This window comes from Bombus huntii, chromosome 3 (assembly GCF_024542735.1).
Source record: "Bombus huntii isolate Logan2020A chromosome 3, iyBomHunt1.1, whole genome shotgun sequence".
Lineage (NCBI taxonomy): Eukaryota > Metazoa > Arthropoda > Insecta > Hymenoptera > Apidae > Bombus > Bombus huntii.
In genome coordinates, this window is record NC_066240.1 from 8,197,289 (window position 1) to 8,222,497 (window position 25,209).

General features: G+C 38.1%; 1 protein-coding gene across 5 annotated transcripts in view; it reads left to right on the forward strand.

Annotated features, from left to right (window-relative positions):
• LOC126864219 (dipeptidyl aminopeptidase-like protein 6) overlaps window positions 1-25,209 on the forward strand; it is a 118,374-nt gene that overhangs the window by 86,569 nt on the left and 6,596 nt on the right. For 2 of the 5 annotated variants that reach the window (XM_050615324.1, XM_050615325.1), the window contains exons 3-10: window positions 17,936-18,042; window positions 19,362-19,560; window positions 22,330-22,404; window positions 22,704-22,756; window positions 22,845-23,405; window positions 23,910-24,228; window positions 24,306-24,484; window positions 24,952-25,174. In XM_050615324.1, coding sequence (XP_050471281.1) covers window positions 17,936-18,042; window positions 19,362-19,560; window positions 22,330-22,404; window positions 22,704-22,756; window positions 22,845-23,405; window positions 23,910-24,228; window positions 24,306-24,484; window positions 24,952-25,174 — 1,716 coding nt within the window. Of the gene's footprint in view, window positions 1-3,434; window positions 4,445-5,339; window positions 5,567-16,491; window positions 16,654-17,933; window positions 18,043-19,361; window positions 19,561-22,329; window positions 22,405-22,703; window positions 22,757-22,844; window positions 23,406-23,909; window positions 24,229-24,305; window positions 24,485-24,951; window positions 25,175-25,209 lie in introns of those variants that run through there. The other 3 variants (XM_050615327.1, XM_050615326.1, XM_050615328.1) reach the window with 3 other exon arrangements.

Genomic DNA, 25,209 nt, shown 5'->3' on the forward strand with positions numbered 1-25,209 from the left:
TGTTTATCTTTCAAGCCTTTTTTTATCTTTCTAAGTTTTATTGTTGTCTTTTTACGGCGAGTGGTGGCTAGGTAAAGAGAGAATGTTATTGAGCTAGCTTCAAAGAGACATTCCTGGCGTACCACTTACGAACCGTCGATAAACGAACTATTAATTCGGTCACTAGCAGAACAGCTAGGTCAAAGACTCGAAAATACGATAACAGTATTTATAAATTTACGTAGCTTTATTACATACAGTTTTATCGTTTTTATTGCTTGCATTTCACGGTGAATGACAAGTAATGGAGTTAATGCTAAATTTGCTTAAAATATGAGGGCAGAGATTCGACAGTACAATAACAATAAAAGTATCTATAAATTAACGTAGTTTATAGCTTCACTGTGCTTTATCCATAGCGAGTAACGTCTATGGACCGAGAGAATGTCATCGTGCGTGCTTCAAAGAGGCATTCTTGGCGTAACCTTAAAAGGAGAAGTTTGGAAATAGTTTACGCGATGTCGTAGAAAATCCCACAGATCCTATGGACCTGTATATAACTCTCTCTCTCTTTCTCCCTCTATCTATCTCTCTCTCTCTCTCTCTCTCTTTCTCCGATACCACTATTTATAAATCGAACTCTGGTAAATATTACGTGTGCGCGTATGTACGTACAGTTATAATTCCCTAGGAACGGCGAGGCGCGGAGAAAGCGGCACTGGAATTCCGGATCGATAGAACTGAAGCCTTCAGCGGGAAAATCTAAATTTATACCGACTGTTGGAATACAACTGCGTGTTTGGATAACATTTACATACCGCGCGACGTTGTCGCGCGACGGGAGCAACGGGCTCGAGCGAATTTTCAGACGCATGCAGATTTATTCATGAAAGACCACGTTGCAGGACTGTGTCGTCAACTATCCCTATAACTGGCAGGAACTCAGCGGTCAAATAATTTTCATCGCCTTCCGGTATCCGGAATTGTTTTATATAACACGTTATATATATACATCTACTTGAGCTGGAGAAATTTGCGTGGGAAATATATGAGATTATCGCAGCCATCCTATTATCGCCGTTGCTTGTTAAGCGAGTTAACGTTCGACGCTGTGAAATAGCAATTTCATGGTTCTCGTTTCTTGTGTATATTACGAACAAGTACATTAGGCAGAAACGATATAATGTGGGTGTAAAATCCGTTAGGTACTAAAGCTTATGCGTTTTGAGAGATGAAGCGTGTAATACGAGATATTTTTGGGGCGTAATAAACTCGGTAATTATTCATACAAGTAATTATTCAGATTGCCGGTTATTTTCCAAGTTTCTCTATTTGATTCCAATTGATTTTTGATTTAGGTCACATTTCAATAAGAAGAGCAGTCGACTTTTTTCAAAGCCACCAATTGTCTTGTCCATCTAACCTTTTTAATAAATTCTGAATATTAAATGAATGTTTATTAGTGCACGCTAGTGAACATTTCTCGATATCATTTCCATTCTACCATCAAATATTCCATCATATTCCGGTCCAATAGACCACAATCGTCGAGGTTGCACTTTCGAGTTCAGAAATTCTCATTATCTGGAAACAGACGTGGTCGTGAAATGAAATGACGCGGCTCCTCGGAGGAAGTTTGGTGCGATGATCGGCAGGGAAAAGTGAGACCCGATGGCAAAGGTCGCCGTTTCGCGAGATTGCATCGTGCTCGTTAATGAATCGTCGCGATAACGTCGCTGCCGATCGTTAAACGCGTCGTTGTTGGGCGCGAATCGCCAGCATCGCACCGAAAAGGACTCGAAAAGCTTCCAGCTGTCAACCACGACCAATTATGAGGGCGAGCGTGTTTCTCGACGGTTCGGCTCCTCTCTCAAAAGGATTTTCCTGTCGACTCTTCTGTGCAGTTCGGTGCATGGCTAAATTGCACCCCCGGTGGACTCCTTCCAGGCATTATATCGATATACCTCGATATTTCTTCCACCTGAAGCTGTCTTTGCTTTTAAACACGTGGAAAGGGTGGCTGCGTCTGACTCTAGTCGATTCGTTTTCCTCGCGAATTTTTTGTTGAACAAAAGTACTTTTCTGACAATATCATATTCTTTTAAAGAAAATATGATAGGCGAAAGAACAACACGTTGAAACTTGTACACATTGACGTAAAAACATCAGGTGATTTTTTATAATCAGTAAAAAATTCTTAAAATGGTTTGATTACTATGTTATTTAAGATCGTAGGGCATAAAGAGATCATATGTTCAACATTGCAATTATAATCTTATCAATTATGTATATGCTGGCTACAAAAAGTATTTTCACGTGATTGTGCCTACTAATTAATTAAGCCCAAGTATCTCAAATTACATATTACTATTATACATAATTACTATACATATAATTATTTAGCATAATTGTTGATTCATTATTTTTCTAATAATGAAAACATCCAAATACCTTTAACACTACCAAACAAAAATTAATGCATATACTTCCAACTAAAAAATATCGATTTACTTGATAATTTCTTTACAAATTTTCCTAAATACGGGCCACCACTTTAATCCCCTTCTTAAAAGAATTTCGCATCCAGGCGAAAAACCTTTTCACGCGACAAGCTTCGAAATATGCTCGCCTTCACACAGGTCACCGCTAGGCTACAAAATGACACGGGCCAACTACCTGTTTCACGGTTGTAAGAGCTATCCACGAAACTGGGAACTCGTAGTTTGAGAGGATGGGGCACCGCGGAACTAGCGAATAACACGATGGTGGCTGTGGAGGGCGAGAAAGCGAGCATGCATAGAGAAACGCGAAATCAACTTGAAATCGCCATTCAGTATGCGGGTGAGATCGAGGCCTCTTTGAAACAGTATGCGTGCGGCTCACTATGCCCATTACACAGCCTCGGGGAACTGAGCATACTGAAAGCAACAATTGCTCCGCTTGACCCTTTAATCGTCCGTGTTGCGTGTTATCTAAAGAACTCTCTGATAAGAAGTCTCCGTGGGAACTACTTTGAAAAGCCTCGTAGAATAATTAACCTGTGCCTGACAAATGCCAGCTTGTTGTAAGAAACATCCATGCGATTTTGACGAATGATGACATTTTAGATGAATAAATTATAAAATTGTTCAGCAAATTCATAGCGAAAGTTTATTAGCGAATCAAATTGGAATTAAATCTTTTGTCATGTATCTTTTTAATAACGAATTCTTTCAAATAATTTTCACAAATACTTGGAATATTTCAGTTTTTATCCATATCCTTCGAATAAGCTTCAGATCTTTGTTAGAGAATTGTCGACAACGGAAAATGAAAAAGAAAACACTTTTTTTCATGACGACTGTTCATTTGGTACAGACGGGAGCAACAGTGCTGCCCTCTGTTTGGTCGATATCGCCTCTTCGCGTTTCTTCGCGACATCATCCTCGCGATAATCTGGACGTATTAATCAGCTGGTGAAAATCGGGCCACGAAACGGTGGCTGAAGATGGATCAATTTAGAAATCCTTCTAAGTTTAAATTATTCGATAGTTATATCGGACGGCGACGAAATGGACTGATAGTACGTTCCGTGTCGCGCCAATTTTGTGTGATTTGTCGTCCAGGGTATATGAATCATAGGTTATGTTTGCTATACGAATTAGATAAATTATGCTTCATAATGGCTATAATATCTCAAAAATTACTATTCTATGGAAAAATACCTGATGTATAAAATAATTCGATGTACTTTGTAACTACATATAATATGTACAGTGGCTCGCATTAATATTAATATTATTTAGTCATATCACTTGTTATACAAAAAACCATATCCATTAAATAAATCAAATTTATATTTCTATTAACTACAACTGTCGCGCTACATTAAAAAACAATTAATTCGATAGCGCTATTATGAACAAATATCTAGAGTGATAATTTCTCGAAAACCGTGGTGTTCGAATATTGATGCAAATCAATAGATTTTATAATTTCCTTTTATTTCATCTTTCTGAAATAGAAAATCCAGCACGGATCAGCTGTGATCCACGTGATACGGAACGTGCTTGAAGCCAGATAAATATTCGACGAACCATTTTATTTTCTCGTGTCTGATCGATACTCTGATACAAGAACACAGTAATGAAACGATAAAATTAAAAGAAGGAGGCAAATCTTCTCCACCTGGATTTTAAGTGAAACAGAGACGACAGATGAAACGACACGTCCGTTCGATTATCGACCCCTTTCGGCGAGTGCTCTCCTGACCCCTGAAGGGTCAGCCGCGCGAGAGGAGAATCGGCATATGTTACCCCTTTGAGCTTTCTGGCTCGGGCGAAAAGAGACGGGCGACCGGAGAAGGGTCTCTCTTCAAGCGGCGAAAAGGCACGCCAGTTAGACATTGTCTTTCGGCCTGAACGGTGCTGATCTAAGTCGCGAGAGTCCCACGATGAAAGCTTGCGCACGGCTACATGGAACGCTGGTGAGCTAATCTCACGTATTTTTCACGGATTCGTTTCGCTTGAACCTTCTCGATCCTCCGAGCACGTAGCTTAAATTTCCAGAGTTAGAGATTTTCTCAACTAAATTGTAGAAATCAGTGGGCTCTTAGCTGTATCCGGTCCATAAATTCATTTTCCTTTTATATACACTAGACATATACAACATTTGTAACGAAAGTATTTGCATATTCATAGAAATTTATATACTAAGAGAGACACGAAACCTAATCCAATCCAAAGAATTTAGGCCTTCCAGTAATAAATTACAAATTCACGAAGTATTGCGAGAAACTAACGGCGTATGGTTGATGTTGGAAAATTTAACAAAAAGACAGCCTTGGTAAAACGTAACTGGTTATAGGTATTGGATTTCAAAATTGCTCTTATATGAAAAACGAAAAAAGATTCAAAGACTTATTATTCCTTTTTGTGGTCTTCGTACAAAGATAATTTATTCTGAATATAATACATAAATTTGCGATATTATAATATCAAAGTATAATTAAGGTGATTGGGTTTTGGTATACCCGGCGAACTCCAATTTTAAAGCTATAATACCAATATCGAATCAGCCTATATTTTACTGCTCGTTCGTCCAAAATCCCGCTGATTAAGCGAAACCGTGACGTAACCATCTGGGACATCAATATTGCTGGCGGTTTCATCGACCGGGTATCCACTCGTGTATCGATCGGATCTGCCAACGATCCCTGCGATTCATCAGCAAGCTCAAAGAGGCGCGTTACTGTCAACGATTTCCACTACACGAGCTACCGCGTGTGTATATAATTTATAACACGTTAAGAGAGGTACGGCGAGGGACAAAGAGAACACTGAGGTGTGGAGGGCAATGAGCCAGAAAGTCTGGCAGAAAGATTCTTCTCAGTCGATGCTGGTTGCTCGGTGACGAAGGATTATACTCGTTCGATACTCGCGAATATAATACTAATCAGCGACGATATCCTAGTCGTGTAAGAATGAAGCATTACGTGCACGAAATCGTCAGTATCGGTGAAACGTTGCGTTGATCCGTGCTATTTCTGGAAGCTAGTGCTGAACTAGAGGAACAACGATGGCCAATACGCCGCTCAATCTGTCGGAAGATAAGCAAGCAACTTCGTCTTAAATCACTTTTACGCTTTTCATGTTTGAATTTTCACGATTTTCTTTATATATGTTTATTTTTAGTAGTTATAATTATCTCACAATGCGCAGTACCTTATTCTCGTTTCATCACACTTTATTTTATCCTACGACATTCGCCATGTTTTTATTCAGCCTTCTAACATTGCAGTAATCCACGAAAGTATACCAATACTTATAGAAACCTTTCGTCGCTATATTGTACGTGTTATAAGAAACATTAAAAAATTTCATTTGCGCTGTAATGAAACGTCTGTTTACCAGACTGATATTTGCTATATCAGAAAAAAATTTTTACGCTGAATATTTAAATACGTTCGTGAACCACCGTATCCACTTACCTATCACAATTTTCACGTTTTACTCGAAAAATAGTTTCACTAAAGGACTTTTAACGTGAACTCAAAGTTTCATAAGATTTTGAATGGAAGTGTCTATTCTGAATTTGATTTCGTTGTACGAGAATTGGGAATGCTGACAATACATAGACCGTCCAAGATTCTCTGCTATTGCTCAATTGTCGGATTTACGAGTGTTTTGGCAGTAACTGCACCCTTATCTCGTTAACACCGCCCACGCTCGTACGATATTACTGTACAATGTTCGTCACACTAATGCGTCCCGACGGCTCGACTTTCAACTACGAATTATTCGTTATCGAAGATAATTTGCTTACTTTGTCTCGTGATGGATCATCAATGTCTGGTACAAGTTTGGTGGTGATTTAGAGAATTCCATTTTCTGGAACAAAATTTCAGCTAGTATTTTATTAAATGATTAACTCACTAATGAATTTCATGTGAAGGTCGTAGGTGAACAAAATCTAAGTTAGATTTCTCATTTTACATAGAAGAGCGATTTTAAAATTCAATAAGCTCTATAGTAAAAGATGTGAAAAACTGGGTAGCCTCAGATAGTTGGGCAATACTTTCGATTAGTTTCGTAAGCAACATCTTTACAGTCTGGCTAATAACTTTCTAATTGAAATGCTTGGGTTTAACGGTCGTAAAAATATAGGAGCATTCAAATGAAGTCGTCGCTAAGCGAGCAGCCTGCTCGTCAACGCTACGTACAAATTTAACTACAGAAATCTATAAATGTTGGCCCGTGAAGTTTACTTTATTACCGAATCAGTATGGGTCAGTATTTTCTCAAGTGTTCCACGAGCATTCTTGAATGTACTATAACAGCATTCTGAATCTTCGAAGTTCTTGTCCGAGGATAACGAGCGTTGTTCAATTAGTAGCAACAACTTTTCCACTACAATGGCCAGCCCTTCGCGAGACCGAATCGGCCAGACAGAAGAAACTCCCAACGATTTCTTCTTAATATCAAGCTGTCTTCGATTGATTACCAGTCAAGGAATGCTTAGAACACGAAACATATTTCCCGTGAATTCGAAGCGGGACGTGGCTCGTGAAAGTACTTGAAGCTTTTTCTGAATATATTGGATACGTTGTATAAAGTATTTTGAAATATCATGAAATGAGACACGGCTATCATGATTATATTAAATGATAAAACTTAAAATGCCAGTTTTCTTCACAGCGTATTTATTTAAAAAAATACTAATAATACTAATAATACTAATAATAAAACTATATCGTGAAATAATATTCTGTGACGAGTCTGATAAAATATCAATCTTTCTACTTATAGTGTTGTAATTAAATAACGCATTGCTAAAAATAAACAAGTGTCTATATACTTTTAAGTGGTTACGAATGTTCGAATCGATAAAGAATTTCGTAACATTTTATAGGAGATTATGTACGCCCATAATCTTTTGGAATCTTTTGAAATCTTTTGGAATCCGACAAAGCTGTGGTTGGATACTCCGTGACCTGATATTCTCGCGATCATATCGGTCTAGCCAATAAAACGTAAGGTTTATCTTCGCGAAATTTTCCGCCCATCCTTTCATTTAGCCGTCAATGAAATCCAACAGAAAGAAAGATTGGCCTGACTTATCTCCTCGCCACCTTCCTCCTATTTTGTCGTTCTTGCACAACTTAGTTTCTAGTAGAGACGTTTCGTTTGCAACGAACTGACAATGAACGTACAATTACATTTTTACAATTGTTACAATTGTTTTTACAATTGTTACAATTGTTTTTACAATTGTTGTATGTTAGATCCTTGAACGAGTGCTCTGCTAATTATAAAATGGAACGTATGTGCTAACTATGTCAAGTAAAGAAAAATTAGAAATTTAATGAATATCCTACATAAAACAAATATTTCAGTCGAGTGAATATTTCAAAAATAATGCAACGGTACAAGATTTGCTTACGCTAAAATATACAATATAAGCTTCAAAGAAGATTGCACAACAGAACCTCAAACCACCATACAACGTACCTTTACCCCCATACCCAACGAACCTTTCTCTATCCCTGGTGCAAACAACCGATCACCACGACCTCTTGACACAGAGACGAACATTATAACCCTACGACGGAGGCAAAATCCATTGCATTTCCTTCGCTACATATACTTCGGTGGAGCCAGGATCTCCCATTTATCTTTATCGAGGGAAAGGGTATCCAAGTATTCTCTTCGCTAAAAATAGAGAAAGAAAAATAGTAAACCACCAACAAGGGAATCGATAGTGCTACTATTCACCAAAAGGAGCCGGTTTGATTGGCGCAATAATTAGTTCGATTAGGTACTTTAGTCCTGAATTCAATCAAGCGTCACAGAATCCTTGATACCTTTGTCTTCATATGTCTGGCCTCATCAATCAAAACACTTCTATCGTTTTGATCGTATAAATCGATATGAAATGCAATGATGGATTTAAATTGTCAAAAGAAATTAATCGACCAGAATTATGTGCTCCTGATAACGACTTAAAATACATAGCACAAATATTAAGAAGTTAAAATAACGAATTAAGATTTATATATCGCTAAATCGAAAGTAGCAATGACAAATTTTATAATTATATTTTGTTTGTTACATATGCAAGATTATATTACCAGCAATCATACAATGAAGAAATATTAAAATAGAAATTTTATCAATAAAATTATATATACTAATTATTATTTTTCTATATTCATTTATATTCATATCATTTAATTTAATATAAATTTTAATTTAATCCTTAAATTTACAATTTAAAATTTTCACTTAAACTATATTAAATTTAATATTAAAAATAATAATATTAAAAGAATTTTTAATCTCCATAAATAAATTTACAATTTCTGTTTTTCTCAGACATAATACTTTAAGATTTTAAGTTAATTAAAACTATTAATCTTCAAAATTAATTATATATGTCGGAGATGAAAGGACACCGGAGCCTTCCCTCTGGAACTTCGGGAAAATCCGTAAAATTGTAATTGAAGTTTACAGTCGTAATTAAACAATTTGCCGTCATTCTGCCCAATTGTACTTGTTTGCGATTTGTGATAATAAACTTGGGCTCAAGGCGACCATCAGTCGCCGAACGTAGCCGTGGTCAACGGGGCGGGCGCTTCGCCTAACAAAGGTGTGGAGTTATAGGATGACCTTCATTAAAAGAAATACCAATAGAGGTACTCGACAGTAAAACATTTCAACGGTTCCTTCGGACAATGAATACCTGATGTTGAGGCACGTACACAGCACAAGTCCAGTTAGCCCGAGGACCCGCTATAAAACCTGGCTTTTTCCGCCAATTAAGATTTTCCAAACGGACAGACAGTCTTTGTCCCAAACTGACCAATTGACAGCGGCGTCAATTTCCCTTACTTTCGGAACGAGGGCTATACTCGACGAATCCGATGATCTCGTGTCCTTAGACACACCCCATCATAGTTTTCCTCTGTGGCATCATTGGGACGAAAATTCTTTCTTTCTTGAGATCCCACCGACGAAGGGAGCAGCGCCTGACGATCAGTGAGTTTGAGTTAGAGCAAGTATATCTTTCATCCCGTTGACCGTGGATTCGTCATCGAATCTAAGACCAACGTCACTAACATTGCAAGTGCCCAACCACCGCTGTTGATTGTCGAATCAGTAGTGTCCATACTCGTAGCATCAGGCCGTATCTTCGTTATCACACAACGATGGCCAACTCCAAGGGAGGTCTATCAAACGCCCACAACCCTGTTCCTGACTCTCCTCCGACATATATTTAAATCTCATAAATCTTAATAAAAAAATGATTAATATCTACTAATCATAAAAATTTTGTTTGTTATATATGCAAGATTATATTACCAACAATCGTGCAATGAAGATGAATTACAATAAACATAACACAAATATATCAGCTCAATAGGATCAGAAATGATTAATTCTTCGTTTGACCAATCTTTCTCAGAGAATATCGAAAGAGCTCGAAGTTGGTTCGACTCGGAAAAGTTTCGTCGCCTGAAGGAGATTGAAAATGCGCGCATTATTTCCATTGGGAACGCGGTACCGTTGTAAACATGTAAATATCGCGGTTGCAAAGCTCGTGAGTAACGACGACTCACTACAAGTGTTCGCTTCTACTCGTTTCTCGCCGCGCGACATTAGCGTCTGACATTATTCACCGGAGAGACGAAAGCTGGCGCAGGTGAACGCGAGTTTTCCAACGGTGAATTTTACAAAATTCCCAGCTTTGCTGATGGACGACAGAGCGTTCAACTCAGTGGGTATTTTCGACGAATAGAAATTGAATTTTGGGTGGCCACATTTTGAGGAAACCAGATAGAAAATTAAAAATTTGGAATAAGTTAGAAAGATTTGGATTACATACTGAGTTGAATAGTGTTTGTTTTTAATTTTCTAGGGCAAAATTTCCTGGGATAGATCTGATGGAAGCATAGTGATGATGTAAAGGCGAGTCGAAGAATGATATTCGTTACGAAATCGTACACACATTTCGCGGTTTCCCAGAATCCCGAAGGTCGACGTTGAACAGTTCTCGAGACTCAAAAAAAAAGATGCGAATAGATTGACGAAAATCTATAGTAGATCAAAATTAGTATCTTTCGGTTAATAGTAACGGCGATAACTTAAGTTTTAGCTTATTTGGCTTTAGTTTTTTGACTCATTCAGAAGCAATATTGATCATAAATTAATCCATAGATTGACAAGTAGAGAAACGTAACAATTTTACAAATTTACAATTTTACCCACGAAATTCGATTTAGCTTTCATTATGTATACAATATTTACGAAAAGTTTCGCATTCACGAAACCATTTTTTGAAGCATTCGAAGAATGAATCAATAATCCATGGCTCATAAAACAGCTAGAAACGGTGAAAATCACAGTGATGCATTTCGTTGTTTCCTCGTTTGCTAAAGATAACAAATCGAACGGGAGACCAGGCATTCATTATCGAAGAAACCATGACGAGGACTGTAATTGCAGAGCAATTATTCGGCAACAGAACAGAACAATTCTTCACCAACGAGGCTCGAGGCTATGCTTCGAAACGTTCGACCGCGACTATTATCTCTATGGTCGATTAATTCCAATCCGGCGATACGTCAATCGACGCGAGAGTTGTGTTCACTTTCCATCGTTGCATTCGCAAAACAACGCAATAGCATAATCCAGACGCAACCCTCTGTGGCAGACATTTCTTCGCGAAGGTTCCAATTTCCAGTCGTCCCCGCATAGTAAAGGGTCGCATTGCTGCTGGAATATAAAAGCAGAAGTCGCTCCAGGGAGTCGGCATTTCATATAGAAAACGTTAAATCCCTTGGAAGACCGTGCGCCATTTCTCGACGTGTATCGAGAATCGATGCACGACGAGAAGAAAAACGTGATACGTGAATACGTGCACGTAGCCAGGAATTAACAGTTTAAGGGGGTATGCTCATGTTTAATTATTATTTTTTACACTCACGTCTGGTCTTTTTGCTGAGAAACTGTTAGACATTTCAGCATTAGCCTTTTTATACGTGTTTATCTATAAATATTTACCATTATTTTTGAATAATGATAATCAAAATTAAGTAAATTATACGTAATTGCGTATGAATTTGTTTTATTGACTAACGTAATTCCAACAGTCAAAGATCGTGTGTTGTCGTTCATCTCTTACGAGAAATATTTTTGACCAAGTGATTGAGAATTTGAAGAGGTATCACGATCGAGGATGAAAGAAATTTGACTCGATTGTGTAAGATTGATTTTCAAGGAAAGGAGATTCACTTGAATTCCTCGAGGACCATGTATAGACTTGGCGAAGCCAGCACGTTTCAGAGTCCCCGAATCTTCAAGAGTGGACAGCGTTCAAACGAGAATGCTATCTGAATAACAGAACTGATAAAGTATGAATTATTCTTAAATCAGTTCTATCTTTTATCTATGAAGACGGGATAACGTGCTTATCCTTATTCTTGAAGAAGGATAATGCCCTATTCGGATTCAAATTTATTCGCGAAGGAAGGTTTATGGTTTCTCATTCCAGTCTGTTTATACCCACTCTTTCCATGAATGCTTTTTTCTTATCTTTCAAGTATCATTTTCAACATCTTTTATTATAAAAGCACGAAATCAACGATTCTTTCTGAATTATAATTCGTAGTACTTAATAACTCAGCACTACTATAGATTTTTTATTTTGAATGTTTTACATATTTTTGAAAAAACTTTTATTTTTATTATTTTTTTATATCGTAGGATTTAAAAGTACAATTCTTGGACTTCAAGGCATTATAAATGTAGAAGACCTCTCAAAATTTATATTTCTATATTGAAGATAAAATAGAATACCCTGTAGTTCAATCTATTGAGAGGAATTCTCCGAACCCTATGTTGCCACTTTATCCCGAATGCAGTAGATTTTGTACCGTTTTCCGTAAAATAGGAAATAAAATACACAGAATAGCTGCGACAGGCGACTGAATTAAATTTCAGAGAAGGCACAACCTAAAACTAGATTCCAAATATAAGACACAGCAAGCTTCGAATGCAAATGATTAAATTAACAAACTCAATAATTTTTTGTATTGATAGCAAACCGCGATCAAGTGAAAAGTAATCAAATGAACTTGGCAACGATAATCGCATTTGTAAAAAAAAAAAAAAAATACATCAGCAATCTTGTTGTTTCTAAAATCTAAATGCCACTTATATATATATATATTTCTAAAAGTTGTGCATCAATATTGCCATCGATATCCATTGGAAAAATCGCGATCAAACATGGAATTATCACATTATCGGTGGCACTTCACAAGCGGACCGTTCGAGATAGCTATGTCGCTGAAAATACATTTATTATCTCTCGAAGCATAAGGATCTGTAGAAGATGCGAGAAGAAACTCTGTGAGAAGAGTGGCATAGCAACTCTGGCGGATATTTTCTTACCGCGAACGTACTACCGTGGTACAGGGAATATTATATTTTCCTCGCGCGCACCCTACGCGCGTCTTTCGTATTCGCCGCGCCCCGTATCATGCTAATACCATCGTGGCAGTGTTGTAACACTGCTATTTTACTATTCTGAAAAGCGTCGTCGTGCGGGACGTGTTTACCGGCAAGTTCTGAACACGTTTCCGCGCATGGTGTCGCTTGCTCGCGCGAATATTCTTCCCTAAAATGCATCCACGACGAAGCATTCTAATATTTTCTTTACTGGATCCTTGAGATTTGACATTATATCGCTCGGTTATTCATTTCGATAAACAGTTAATAGTGTATAATAATTTTATTTTAATACATAATTTGTACATTAAATAACACACGAAGTGACAAAGAAAGATACATCGATTGTCGCTAAGTTTACTCTGTACGAGGATAGCAGTGGATTTTTCCAGCATGAATGGAAATTTTGTTAGAAACTAATAACGTGCAAGTACCGCAGTTACCCTGATATAACGAGATCATAAATTCAAGCATCGGATAACGGCATTGATTGATGCAATGACATATGACTGTGCATGCAATATTTTATCTTTTTGAACGCTAGCTGAGCTTGAGCTAAAGCATACTTCATAAGATTCGAACTAAAATTAGATTGACATCAATTCATTTGTCAAGATGCTGCAATGGTATAAACGCCAGTGTCGTACCAAATTATTAATGAATGTAGTTTATTTCTTAATATTACGTCAATCATATTTTTAATCTGGCACGCTTTATCGTAATGAAACTTGGAGCTTGAAAAATCTCCAGAAATCCGCTTTTTAACACTGGTAGAAATTCTGAGAATTCTGAGCGAAATTCTGAGAAAAATTCTACGGCGAAAAGAAAGCAAAAATAATATAAGGACACTAAAAAGAAGATTAAGTCTAGCAATAAAAAATTACGCGAGGGTATAAAAATAATAGAATTTTAGCAATAAAAAGAGATAACGGTAAAGGAACACTACCTATCTATAAATACAAATACGAAGAAAGTGTTCCGACAATAATAGACGCAAATCAGAAACACAAAAAAAGACATTTTAGAGCAACGAAATTTCAGCACTAAAGAAGCAAGCAGTATAAGGAATCAAAACAAGGAGTTGCAGTAATAAAAGAAGCACGAGGGCACTAAGCAAATATTTGAGCAATAAAAGGAAAGCAGTGCACAAGGGCATCTAAAAATGGAATGCCAACAATAATAATGATATTATAGGAGCGCACAGGAATAGGAAGTTCCAACAAAACAAGAATAGGGGAAATTCCAACAAAAAAGAACGATATAAGGAAGTTAAAGGAAATATCGATACTAGGACAAATGATACTACGTGTGTAACAAACATACGATAATACCACGATACAAGGAAAGGTGAATTTTCTTGAGGTGAATTTTCTTGAAGTGAATTTCCATAAAATGATGACACTTCAATTCTTCGATAGAAACTACATAACTTTCGCATGTTTAATCTGCAAAAGTAGAAGCAAGATGTGTTCTTATTACCATTTTTCTTACTCTACCCTAATGCGCATATGTGTGTATATTGAATATTTTTTATGTATGCACACATGTATGAGTATGTATTTGAATACTTTTCATGTTGCAAAATTTACGAGTATCCATAATGCTTGAAACGCAGTAGCAAATGGACACTCGTGGCATTGCTCTTTCACTAAAAAGTGGAGCATTGGCGAGGAACCGATGCTCATATTCAATCTTCCTCGTCATAACTGCGAACAGAGCTGGTTCTCGAATTACATATACCGAAATCGCGAATAAAATTCGTTCTTGGTTCGATAGTATCGAAACCTGAATTCTCGTAACCATCTAGAGGTGCTATTATATCCTCGAACATTCCCTTTTCGCACTCTTGTTGAATAATCGAACAAATTTCAAATCGTAAACACGGATACTCTAATAAATTCCGAATATATGGGAGAGCAACGTAGAAAATCACCTAGAGAATGACCTAGAAGATGACACTTGCACGCCAAATGTTCGCCATGTGTTGCCCGAAACACACTGAATATCAATGTCGACGATTTCGTCGCGATACTTTCACATAGATGATCGATAGCGTGGAAGAGATAGGGAGAGAATAATTCGAGGAACAATGGAGAATCCGGAGGAAAACATCGAGACGAGCACATCGACAAACAAACGTTCGGGTCGGTCACGTTTCATCATGATGCGCCCTCGATACGAAATGTGCAGTATCGAAAACATTATATCCTGCTCCAACGCACGTGCACGGCTACATGCTTGGAATTCAAAGGCGACGAATCGATCAGCTTCCCCGCGGATGCTAAAGCGACATTAAAGAACCGTAAGCTGTAGGGTAGAGGGAGTGGAGGAGGAATCGAAATGAGAAACAGGAGGATCAGTAGTAGAAAAGATAGGTAGCAAATAGAGAAGAAACTATAGAAGGTAAAAAAGGATGCAAAGGACAGAACTCGAGGATCAATTGCTACACTGGAAAACACGTATGCTACCGCACATAAATATCTGGACACTTTAGCTGGTTTCTAGCAACTGTAAATGAATATTAGTAAAAGTATAAATTAATGAGAAACTAATGACTAAAAATAATGCTTAGTCTTCTTGTAGAATCAACAAATAATATATTTTTGTTATTCAATTAAAAACTGAACGATAATGTACTATAATTCAATACGCGATTTATCGATGTACATTTCTGATGGTTTTCATGAAAATCTAGTGTTAACGATTTCTTGAAGAAAAAGGAATAAAAACTAAATGGAGAAAAATTTGAGTTGAGACTTAAAGGAAGATAAACTGGAGAAACGTACGAGGAGTTGAAATGAGAAACAGAAGGAACAGTGGACAAAACAACGTGAAGTAAATAGAGAAGAAACTGTGGTAGGAATTAAAAAGAAGATGACGGAGATCGATGATCAACCACTGTGATAAACAAGTCGTTCGAAACCGATTATCGTGTTCCAATGCTAATATCGATGTTTCGTCAATGAGAATGGAACTATCTTAATTTATCAAGCGATAAAAGAGATAGAGGAGGACTACATTTTTATTGTATTTTAAACATGCTATAAATTTTCAGCTGCGAGTTTAACGAGAGAAAAAGGAGAAAAAATCTCTTTTCCAACCGTTGTTCTTCCTATAATCGTATAACTAAAACGTACGTTGTACAAACAGGCACGAAGGACCGTTTAAAAGCTGTTACAAATTTAATGATCGGGCTCCGAACCAGAGAGAGCTTCGAGCTGCGACTGGTTCAGCTCCTTTAATTTGATCGTTCTGAGGGAATTTATCAGATTCAGATGTGACATTGTATCTGTCTAAAAGAATTGCAATTTTATTTCTTTCCGAAATTAAAGGTTTCAATGAATGATATAAGCCGAATCGATGAATTTATGATGAGATAATTTACTATTTATACGCCACTGCATATCTAAGAGAGGTAGATCATCTCGCCCTATTAACAGGTTAATACGTCATTACTATACAAGTCGATGTGCTTCTCGCAATCAAGTAAAGGGAGACAAATAACACGGTGATCGTTCACGATAGAAGCTGTTGGATAAACAGCGGTCGGATTAGGGACGTTTACGTGGCGAATCGATAACCCCCGGCGGAGGCCGGATTTTGCAAACACGCGTGTGCGTAGCGCAGGTCGCGTGGTCATTCAAACAGGTCCCGAAAATCCAGTCGCGCCGCTATGTATTACACGGTAGGAACGTGTTATCTGGCTTAGCCCTGCGAACAGAGGCAGCCACCTACATTGCGAGCATAACCCAAATACAATATGCATGTCACGAACCATAACGCGTATCCTGCACGAAATCCTTCGATATTCCTTATACGAGTACCACCGTCGCGATTGTACCAAAGAAAGTAAGCTCGATCGTCCTTGATCCTTATGGTATCGTTTTACTTTCTAAGTAATAGAAGGAAGGATATTTAAACATTTATGGACAGCTGTATTGTTCACGTTTTATGAAAAGATGTATATCTTGAACTTTATAAACCGGTCCCGGAAAACAAGTTCGAAATCTTACCAACGACTCTAATAATAATATATTTAGTAATTCTTGAGAACATTGGGATTTCTTCTTTGAGACTCTAAAGATTTTTTCAATTGAAATACTCTCGAAACAAATATTGTCTTGAGAAGAGCAACAGTCATTAGGTAACGTAATCTGTTATTTCCAATCTCAGGATCTGTTCTTTCTCAACGCCATTTTAGGTATACACTGTCTTCCATTAGATTTGACTTGACTCGAATTTAAACGAACTCGCTTCAATTAAACACTGTTGAAGTGGTCGCCACTTCTAAGAAAACTCTACATCTGGTCTGTTTAGTTTTCTCAAGCACTGAAGCCATCGACAGCGTGTAGACAAAAGACTGCGACGAAGTCAGACCATAAACAGTAGACAGACGACGTTGGTTTTCAGTTATTGGGTAACACAGCTAGCGTGCGGATCTGGACCAGCTCAAATTGTATTCTTACTTATAATTACACTTCTATTTAAATATACTTTCTGCCTTACAATTTATCCACGAGTTTTCTCTGTTTACACATCGAATAACCTCAACAAACACGAACTTCAGTTCAAGTAACTCAACTAAACTGAACGAAACCCGAAACACCAATATTAAAATTGTCACCAAAGACTGTTCCCCTAATTGTCGAGAATTCTATGCACGAGCCCAGACTCACTCGCACTAGATCTCAATCACACGAACCCAACAAGGCCACTGTCTTGTAACCACCGAAGAAAAGTCACCGCAGGAATCTCTGGCTTCGAACAAACCTGAGAATGCCCAACTGAAACCAGATCCAATCAACTAACAAACCAATTACCAGCATGAGCCGTGTTGACTGTCGATCGTAAACGTTTGTTCTTCCCCGAAGGTTTCGCGGGTTGCATGCAAGCTTGTGCATTTGGTAGATTCCTCATTTGGTGGATCGATCGATCGCTGACAACAAAGATCTTTGGTCTGTTCACAGGATCTAACGTACGCGGAGGGCGGCCACAATTGGCGGAGCATAATCTTCTCGCTGTTGGTCATCGGCTTCGTTATCGCCGGGATCGTCACGGCCATTTACCTTCTCGGGTAAGTATTCCAATGATTTCTTTCGTTTCTCTTTTCTACTCGTTATTGGTCCACGGTCCTCTCGATAGTTTCCGCTAGCCGAGGATGCAATTACACAGTCGGAAATGCCTTACCCGGTGTAGATTCGCAAAATTAAGCGGAGCTGCTCCCTCGTATCGGGCGAAATCTCTTGATCCCTTTATATTAACGAGCCACGACCCGTAGTCGTCCCGGAAACCCGATTTATCCACGTGGAAATTCTACGGAGGAATTTTATGCAGCTTTTTGTAAACGATATTATTTTTCCACGTTTTTTACCGTTGGGACTACCAGGCTTAATATGAGTTAAAATTAACTACTTGTAGGTTTATATCGAACTTTTATAGGTTTACAACGTTGCACTTGAATGATTTATAAGTATCGGAATACTTACAGAGAAACAGAATAAACTCGACACATCATTAGGAAATTACTAAAATTTTCATTAATTCGTTTAGGATTTTTGACTGTGAAGAACTCGTATGTTCAATATCGTAATAAAGATCTCATCAATTTAAAGTATTTAGAATCACTATTTTATAATGTTGATAAATAATTTTCCATGTGTATAGAAAAAGCTATTATTTTGTTGTTAATACGGAGAAATTTCAGCTGAATCTTATGATTTATTTCGTAACAAGGTTTTATGTTCTCTTCTGTAAGAAGGAACTAATCAAGATCGAGTTACATCCCGAAACAGGATCAGATACAGAGTTCGCTCAAAAAGCTCGCGAGTTGACTTTCACTCTTTACCTTCGAGTTCACTTTTTGCGAGAAATTCTCTCGGATAACCAGCCTCGTCCCGCCAGAAAATCTCCATTTTATCGCTCTTAAAGCCAACTCGGAATGAGAGCATCCCTTCGCTTTCTATAATATTACCCTCTCTATACTTTTTCGCAACCCTTAAACGTCGTAAACACGGAAGTTTAGCCTTAAAAGCTTTGTGATTTAAATCATTAACGAACGTGATGAAAAAATCGATAACTCTAAAGCCGGAGAATAGATGGAAACATGCATCTTTTAAAATATTAAACATCTTTTCCGATATTAAGGGAATTATTGACAAGCATCGAATATTCAACTATGTTCTAGACAAACTATTATCAAATTATATATGAACTTAAGCTCGTTGCAATTTAAATATTAACTAACTTTATGAAAAGATTAATAATTCTAAAATTAATCGAAAATATTTGCAATCTAACTCGATACTAATTGCAAGGTAATTGGTAAACTGAATTAGATGTTTAACGAACTGATATTCCGGAAGAGCTATTATCAAATTAGACATGAACTTTCAGGTACGTCGACGAGCTGTTGTACTGGAGCGGCAGACGGCTCACGTTAGACGAGTGCCTTCGTGATGATCTAACGCCGCATAGGTTAACACCGACTTGGGTTGCCCACGACAAGTTTGTCTATCAGGCTGACGACGGTTCCCTCACTCTCCTGGACACCAGCAACAATTCCGTGTCCCTTCTGGTCTCTAATCACACGCTCGTACGTATCACGCAAAGCGTGTTAACGAAAGTTTCTTTCTCAAAAGAAGAAGACCTCGAACGCAATTTTATCGTTCTTAATTTCCGCTCTACTTTAAACCATACAATCTCTTCGACTTCATTTATATCATTTGGCAAGAATCATTTTTGTTATAAGCTCTTCAATATTCGTTTCACGAAGTAGGAGAACAGCAGAGGATTGTTCGGTGTGAATCTGCATAGTTTAACGCAAGAGTCGCATTGTATTTTAATCTTTCTATGCATCTTTATGAAGCCTGGCTGTGCTTGTTGTACAATCGGAGAACGTTGATAGAAATTTGAGCAGAACGAACACGGGGCCGTGAAACACACAAGTGGAAACCGTCCTTCAACGGTTGGTCCTCGATTCGAGTAAAATCGGTGCAGAAGCAGCCGCGACAATTAAAATTTGCTCTAGCTCAATTAATCTATGTAGACCGAACGTCCAAGTGCAATGACCTCGTTCAGCGAACGTCGGGCAAGAACTTCAACAGGGGACGCTCCTTGGTTAACTTCAATTAAGTCTAATGCAATCTCGCGGTTCAAAATTGCAGAATATTTTTCAAGTCCTTCGAGTTTGAAATCCGCGCTGCGAGGAGGTATCAGCGTTCTTACTTCTTGAACAATCTCCCAAAGAGGATTATAAATTTCAGCGCATGAACGAAATTAATTAAACACGTGGAAACCAACCTGGCGGAATGCAGCCTGAGGTTAATAGCAATTAAATGTAAAGACCTCCTCCGAGAGGAAAAACTTCGACTGCGGAACGATCTCATCTGAGTTCTCGTCTAAACGCTGAATGAACAATGCAAATTAACAACTTAGGTGATGTGAAACGAAAAATTTCTGCTCAAACGTAGAACAGAATTTAATGACGCTAAGGTATGTTGTCGAGTTAAGTAATTCTTTCAATTAACTTTGTTCTTATCGTCTGAACGTTGATCTTCGGAACACACTGCGATGACCACACAATATTAATTTTATAATTTCGTATTCTCAGTTCTTGGAAATGCCTCTTCAACGGTTTTAACATTTAAACATATGACTAAATTATTTTCATTTGTGACATTTTTGAAATATATATATACATATTTTAATTTGTACTTGTATGTAATATATATATACGTATTTCAAAATAATGGAAATCTGTTGGATATGCTATATTCCATATATGTAATTATTAAAATTTGTCTGTATGATGTACATAGAACGAGAAAAGGGGTGGCAATAAACGGTCTTAACTGTCGAATATCAAACGTCCATCGTCTTATCTATCGGACAGAGTTTAGCCCGCGGCGCGTCATAAAACACAGAGAGTAGCCCGTATATACGGCGAAATTTGAGGCATTCGCCGGTTTATTTGGGGGAAAAGGGAGTCGCTCTCTTCCTCGCTCATTTCAGTGGTATTGCATTTTCACTCGACGAAACGATACTGCATGCCCGTGGGGTGAGCGAGAGATGATCGAGAACTAAAACGAAGGCAGAAGAAGAAGAATAATAATGAGCTAAGTAAAGAGAGGAAGGAAGTGAAGAAATTGTGGAATATTCGTTGCAAGAACAATCATGTTCATGATGGTTATGATCTAATAGATGGGACTTGACATACACAGACAGGATTTAACAGCTAAACTTTAATTAATCTCAAATGATTCATTAAAAAATGTCCGACAGATGTAGGTCACTTGAGTCAGTGAGTATTGATCTTTTTGCATTTCATATTTTCATTAGAATTTTTTAATACAATTTTATTCGCACAATATACTGACAAAGTTTGGTTATTATACCTCGGAAATTTCGTATAAGAGCGGAGAAGGAGATTTGAGAAGCGAGAATGTCAATTTACTAACCGTTAACGAAGGAACCTTCTCATCTGACGACGAGGAATATGAAATACGATTGAGGGTAATAATGTTTTCTAGTGGTTGAGTTGTAAGATCGCCGTTAATGAACGCGAGCGGTGACGATCGCTATCATTGCTTTTGCTGATTCCAAAGAACCCAAACGTCAGGGGATTAAATGCTCGACTATAGACGAGGCTCTTCTTGCTTGCTGATGGAGAACTCTTGCTGTTCATGTTAATGAAATTGGATAGAAGATTGTACTTGATAAATGTATGATCGTTTGATTGCATTAGGTAGTTTTGCTCACGTAAAGATACTCGTGTAATCTCTCCGGAATAAATGCTTCTTAAACCAGCGAATGTGCAGCTATAGAAGATGGTAATACTTCGAAATGATTTTGCTTGGCTGAGGAGAAACAAGTCCAACGTTCTTGTTCCTTTATTTTTATAGCTAGTCAGTGAACGAATACATTACATTTATTTGGTGACCAGAAAAACACACTTCAATCGCCACATAACTCGTGCCTTTCATCTTCTGGTCAGAAATAGATATCGAACTCTGGTCTAGTGCATAATCCAATTGCACAGCAATTCACGAGCGCACAATGGAAGCCGTTGTCTATTAAACGATGCAATAAGATTCATAACGTTACTGATAGCGGACTGTTATAATTAAAAAGGGTGATGAGGATGTGAGGAATAATTTTATACGGGAAACATCGCGTAAATACAGCGTCGTACTGCTTTTGATTTAAAACGGCCATTGCACGTGGATCTATGTTTCGAGGGATTGTTCTTGAAAGTTCGAGAATCGTTTGGTTTTACGAGGACAGTTAATGGTCGTAAAATTCCCGCTAACACAGAAAATGGAAAATGCATAAGCCCGTAAATCTTGGCCGGCTTTATTTCCAGAGACAGCTGAACGTTCAAGGCTACCAGTGCAGCGGCGATCTGCGTTTTGTGTTGTTCAAACACAATGTCAAGCCGGTGAGTAATGTAAAATACGAGGAACAACTTCGCAGGCATTTAGAGAGCCCACTGTTGTTGCATTAAACCAAATTATTTGAAATATAACTTACTACTAATTACTGTTTAACTACCCTAGAATAGTGTTTTCAAATGTAAAAAAGAATTGAAAAATTATGTTCATAATCCAATTCGTAAATTTATATCGATATATAAATGAATTATAATTCATAATTTATAAAATCACGATAACGTAAAAACCTCGGAAATCTTTAAATTCTCCGAAAGTACTAAATAACCAAACGATTCCACTATTGCAGGTGTACAGAAATACCTTCACCGCATACTATACAGTCTACGACGTCACGAACGAGTAAGTAAACTGTCCATCAATAAAACCTTTCTATTCCATCAAAGCTATATTTACTCGTACATCCTCACGCACTGTTTGCTGTTTTCAGCCATCACACGCCTCTTCGTCTACACATGTCGGGGAGAATGCAGCAAACGCGATTACAACACGCAACTTGGTTGGGTAACACGTCTGGCCTCCTGATGATCTCTGAGAATGATATTTACGTGAGGATAGCACCCTCCGCGGCGGAAGACGTGCGGATAACCGATACAGGTGTCCCTGGAGTAATTTATAATGGCGTGCCAGACTGGTTGTATCAGGAGGAAGTGATGCCGCGGCCAGAAGCAACCTGGCCTAGTCCCGATGGCACGCACCTTCTCTTTGCTAGCTTCAATGACACCAAGGTCACTGCCCTGGAATTCCCTTGGTTCAGTAGCCAACCGGGTCAGGATGGGCCCAGTTCCAGTCCCTTGTCCACGCCTAGGAGAGGCTCATTCCCACCATCGAGGTCAATTAGATATCCTACTCCCGGCTCGTTCAATCCAGAGGTCGATCTGTGGCTCATGGAATTGAGCAACCTGACCAACTCCTACAATGGAAATGGAACAGCGAACTCGACGACCCTCTTCAGGATAAGGCTGAAGCCGCCACCTGCTTTGGACGGGCAGTAAGTAGTTGAAGGAAAGCTTTCAAGAATAATTTCGTATATGTAAACAAGTCTGAAATAATTAACACACTCTCTGCTACTAACATTTCTAAAAATTCATTGGAAAAGACACCAGAAATCGTTAAAGATATTTTTAATTTAACTAATAATATTGGGTCATTCAGGAAATTCGTGGCGTTCTTGACACTCGATTTATTCTATTACATTCTGTATATTATATGTTTGGCGAGGATTATGTTTGAGGAGAATTATGTTTTATCTAGTTTTACAAAATACTATGATACTAGATTGACAGATCTGATTGGATAACAAATGCACCAAATTTTACATAAGTCAATGGAAGGAGCGTTATTTTTAAACAAGATAGAACTACCTTCATATAATTGAAAAATTGATACTTGCTTAAAATTTGTCTCGTCCTATTCATAAGTCTTCCTTATCCTATTTCGAACTAAATAAAATGTGGAAATGAATCGGTGAAGAAAGAGTTTATTTTTTTTACAGAGAATATTATCTGATATCTGCGGGTTGGGTGGGCGACGACTCCAGCCAAGTAGCGGTCGTCTGGATGAGCAGATCGCAGAATCTCTCGTTGGTATCCGCTTGTCGAGCACCAATGTGGGAATGTGAGGAGACTCACTCCGAGAGAGCGCCAGAAGGACAATGGTTAGACGCACAACCTCATCCCCTATTCGCCCCTGATGGTGACAGCTTCTTGCTCCTAGCTGCTGTTCAGGAAGGCGATAAAGAGCACTTCACCCACATCAAGCACGTAACCTTAACACAACAAAGGATAGCGGTCCTATCTCACGGTCGTTACGAGGTGAGGTAAATTAATAAATTAATTATAATATATCGTATTGAGAATCAGCGTTGTACATATTTTTCTGGATATTTAAGGTAAGTGAAATCTTAGCGTGGGACACGAAAGCCCATTTGGTGTACTATTTGGGCACTAGGGAAAGAAGGCCAGGTCAGAGACATCTTTATGTCGTTCGTGATCCTACTGCTGATGATCCTCGACGTCTGGAACCGCTCTGCGTCACGTGTGATCTCGGCGAAGTTCTATGGAGCAGTAGGTGGGTTCTTACGTATTTAGAACGTAAATAGTTTGTGTTATAGTTGACTTTACTTTACTAGAGTCCTCGAAATTTTATGTCTAAATCACGATCACGTTTTAATGAACAAAAGGATATTTCATATTTTAATAGAATTTCTAGCAAAAAAATTAAAGGAAAATGTCACGTATCTATCTACTACATTTTTCGTGTTCTAAGTTAAATCCAGACTGGAAGAATCAAATGTCAAAGCCTAACTGTAGGGTGCACCTAATTTGCTTTAAATACAAAATGATGTAGAACTAGGCCAACGGTATTTCGCTATGCAAATACAACCTACTTTAAAAGAACGTAGAACTATATCGGTAGAAACGAGCTGCAGGCTTTAAAATTACGCACAACTACGTTAACTCCTACGAATTTATTAGCTATTAAAATTTCGATCGCGTCAATTCTCTAATAAGATATTCAATAAATGGGCTTTATAGGTTCTACTACACCAACTGCACGCATTTTGGTGCGTCCGTAAGTCCACCAAACGGAGACGAAACTCAGGGTTACTACGTTCTCTACTGCGAAGGTCCAGGCCTTCCACTAGCCGGTGTCCACTTGATGACCTCTCACAAAATGATTCGCGTGTTATATGACACGCGAATCCAACGGGGAGATAAACTTTCTCAGCTGGCGTTACCAACTCGAAGAAGCTTCGAGGTAAATGCTTCGCACAAATGAAAAGATCTACTGAA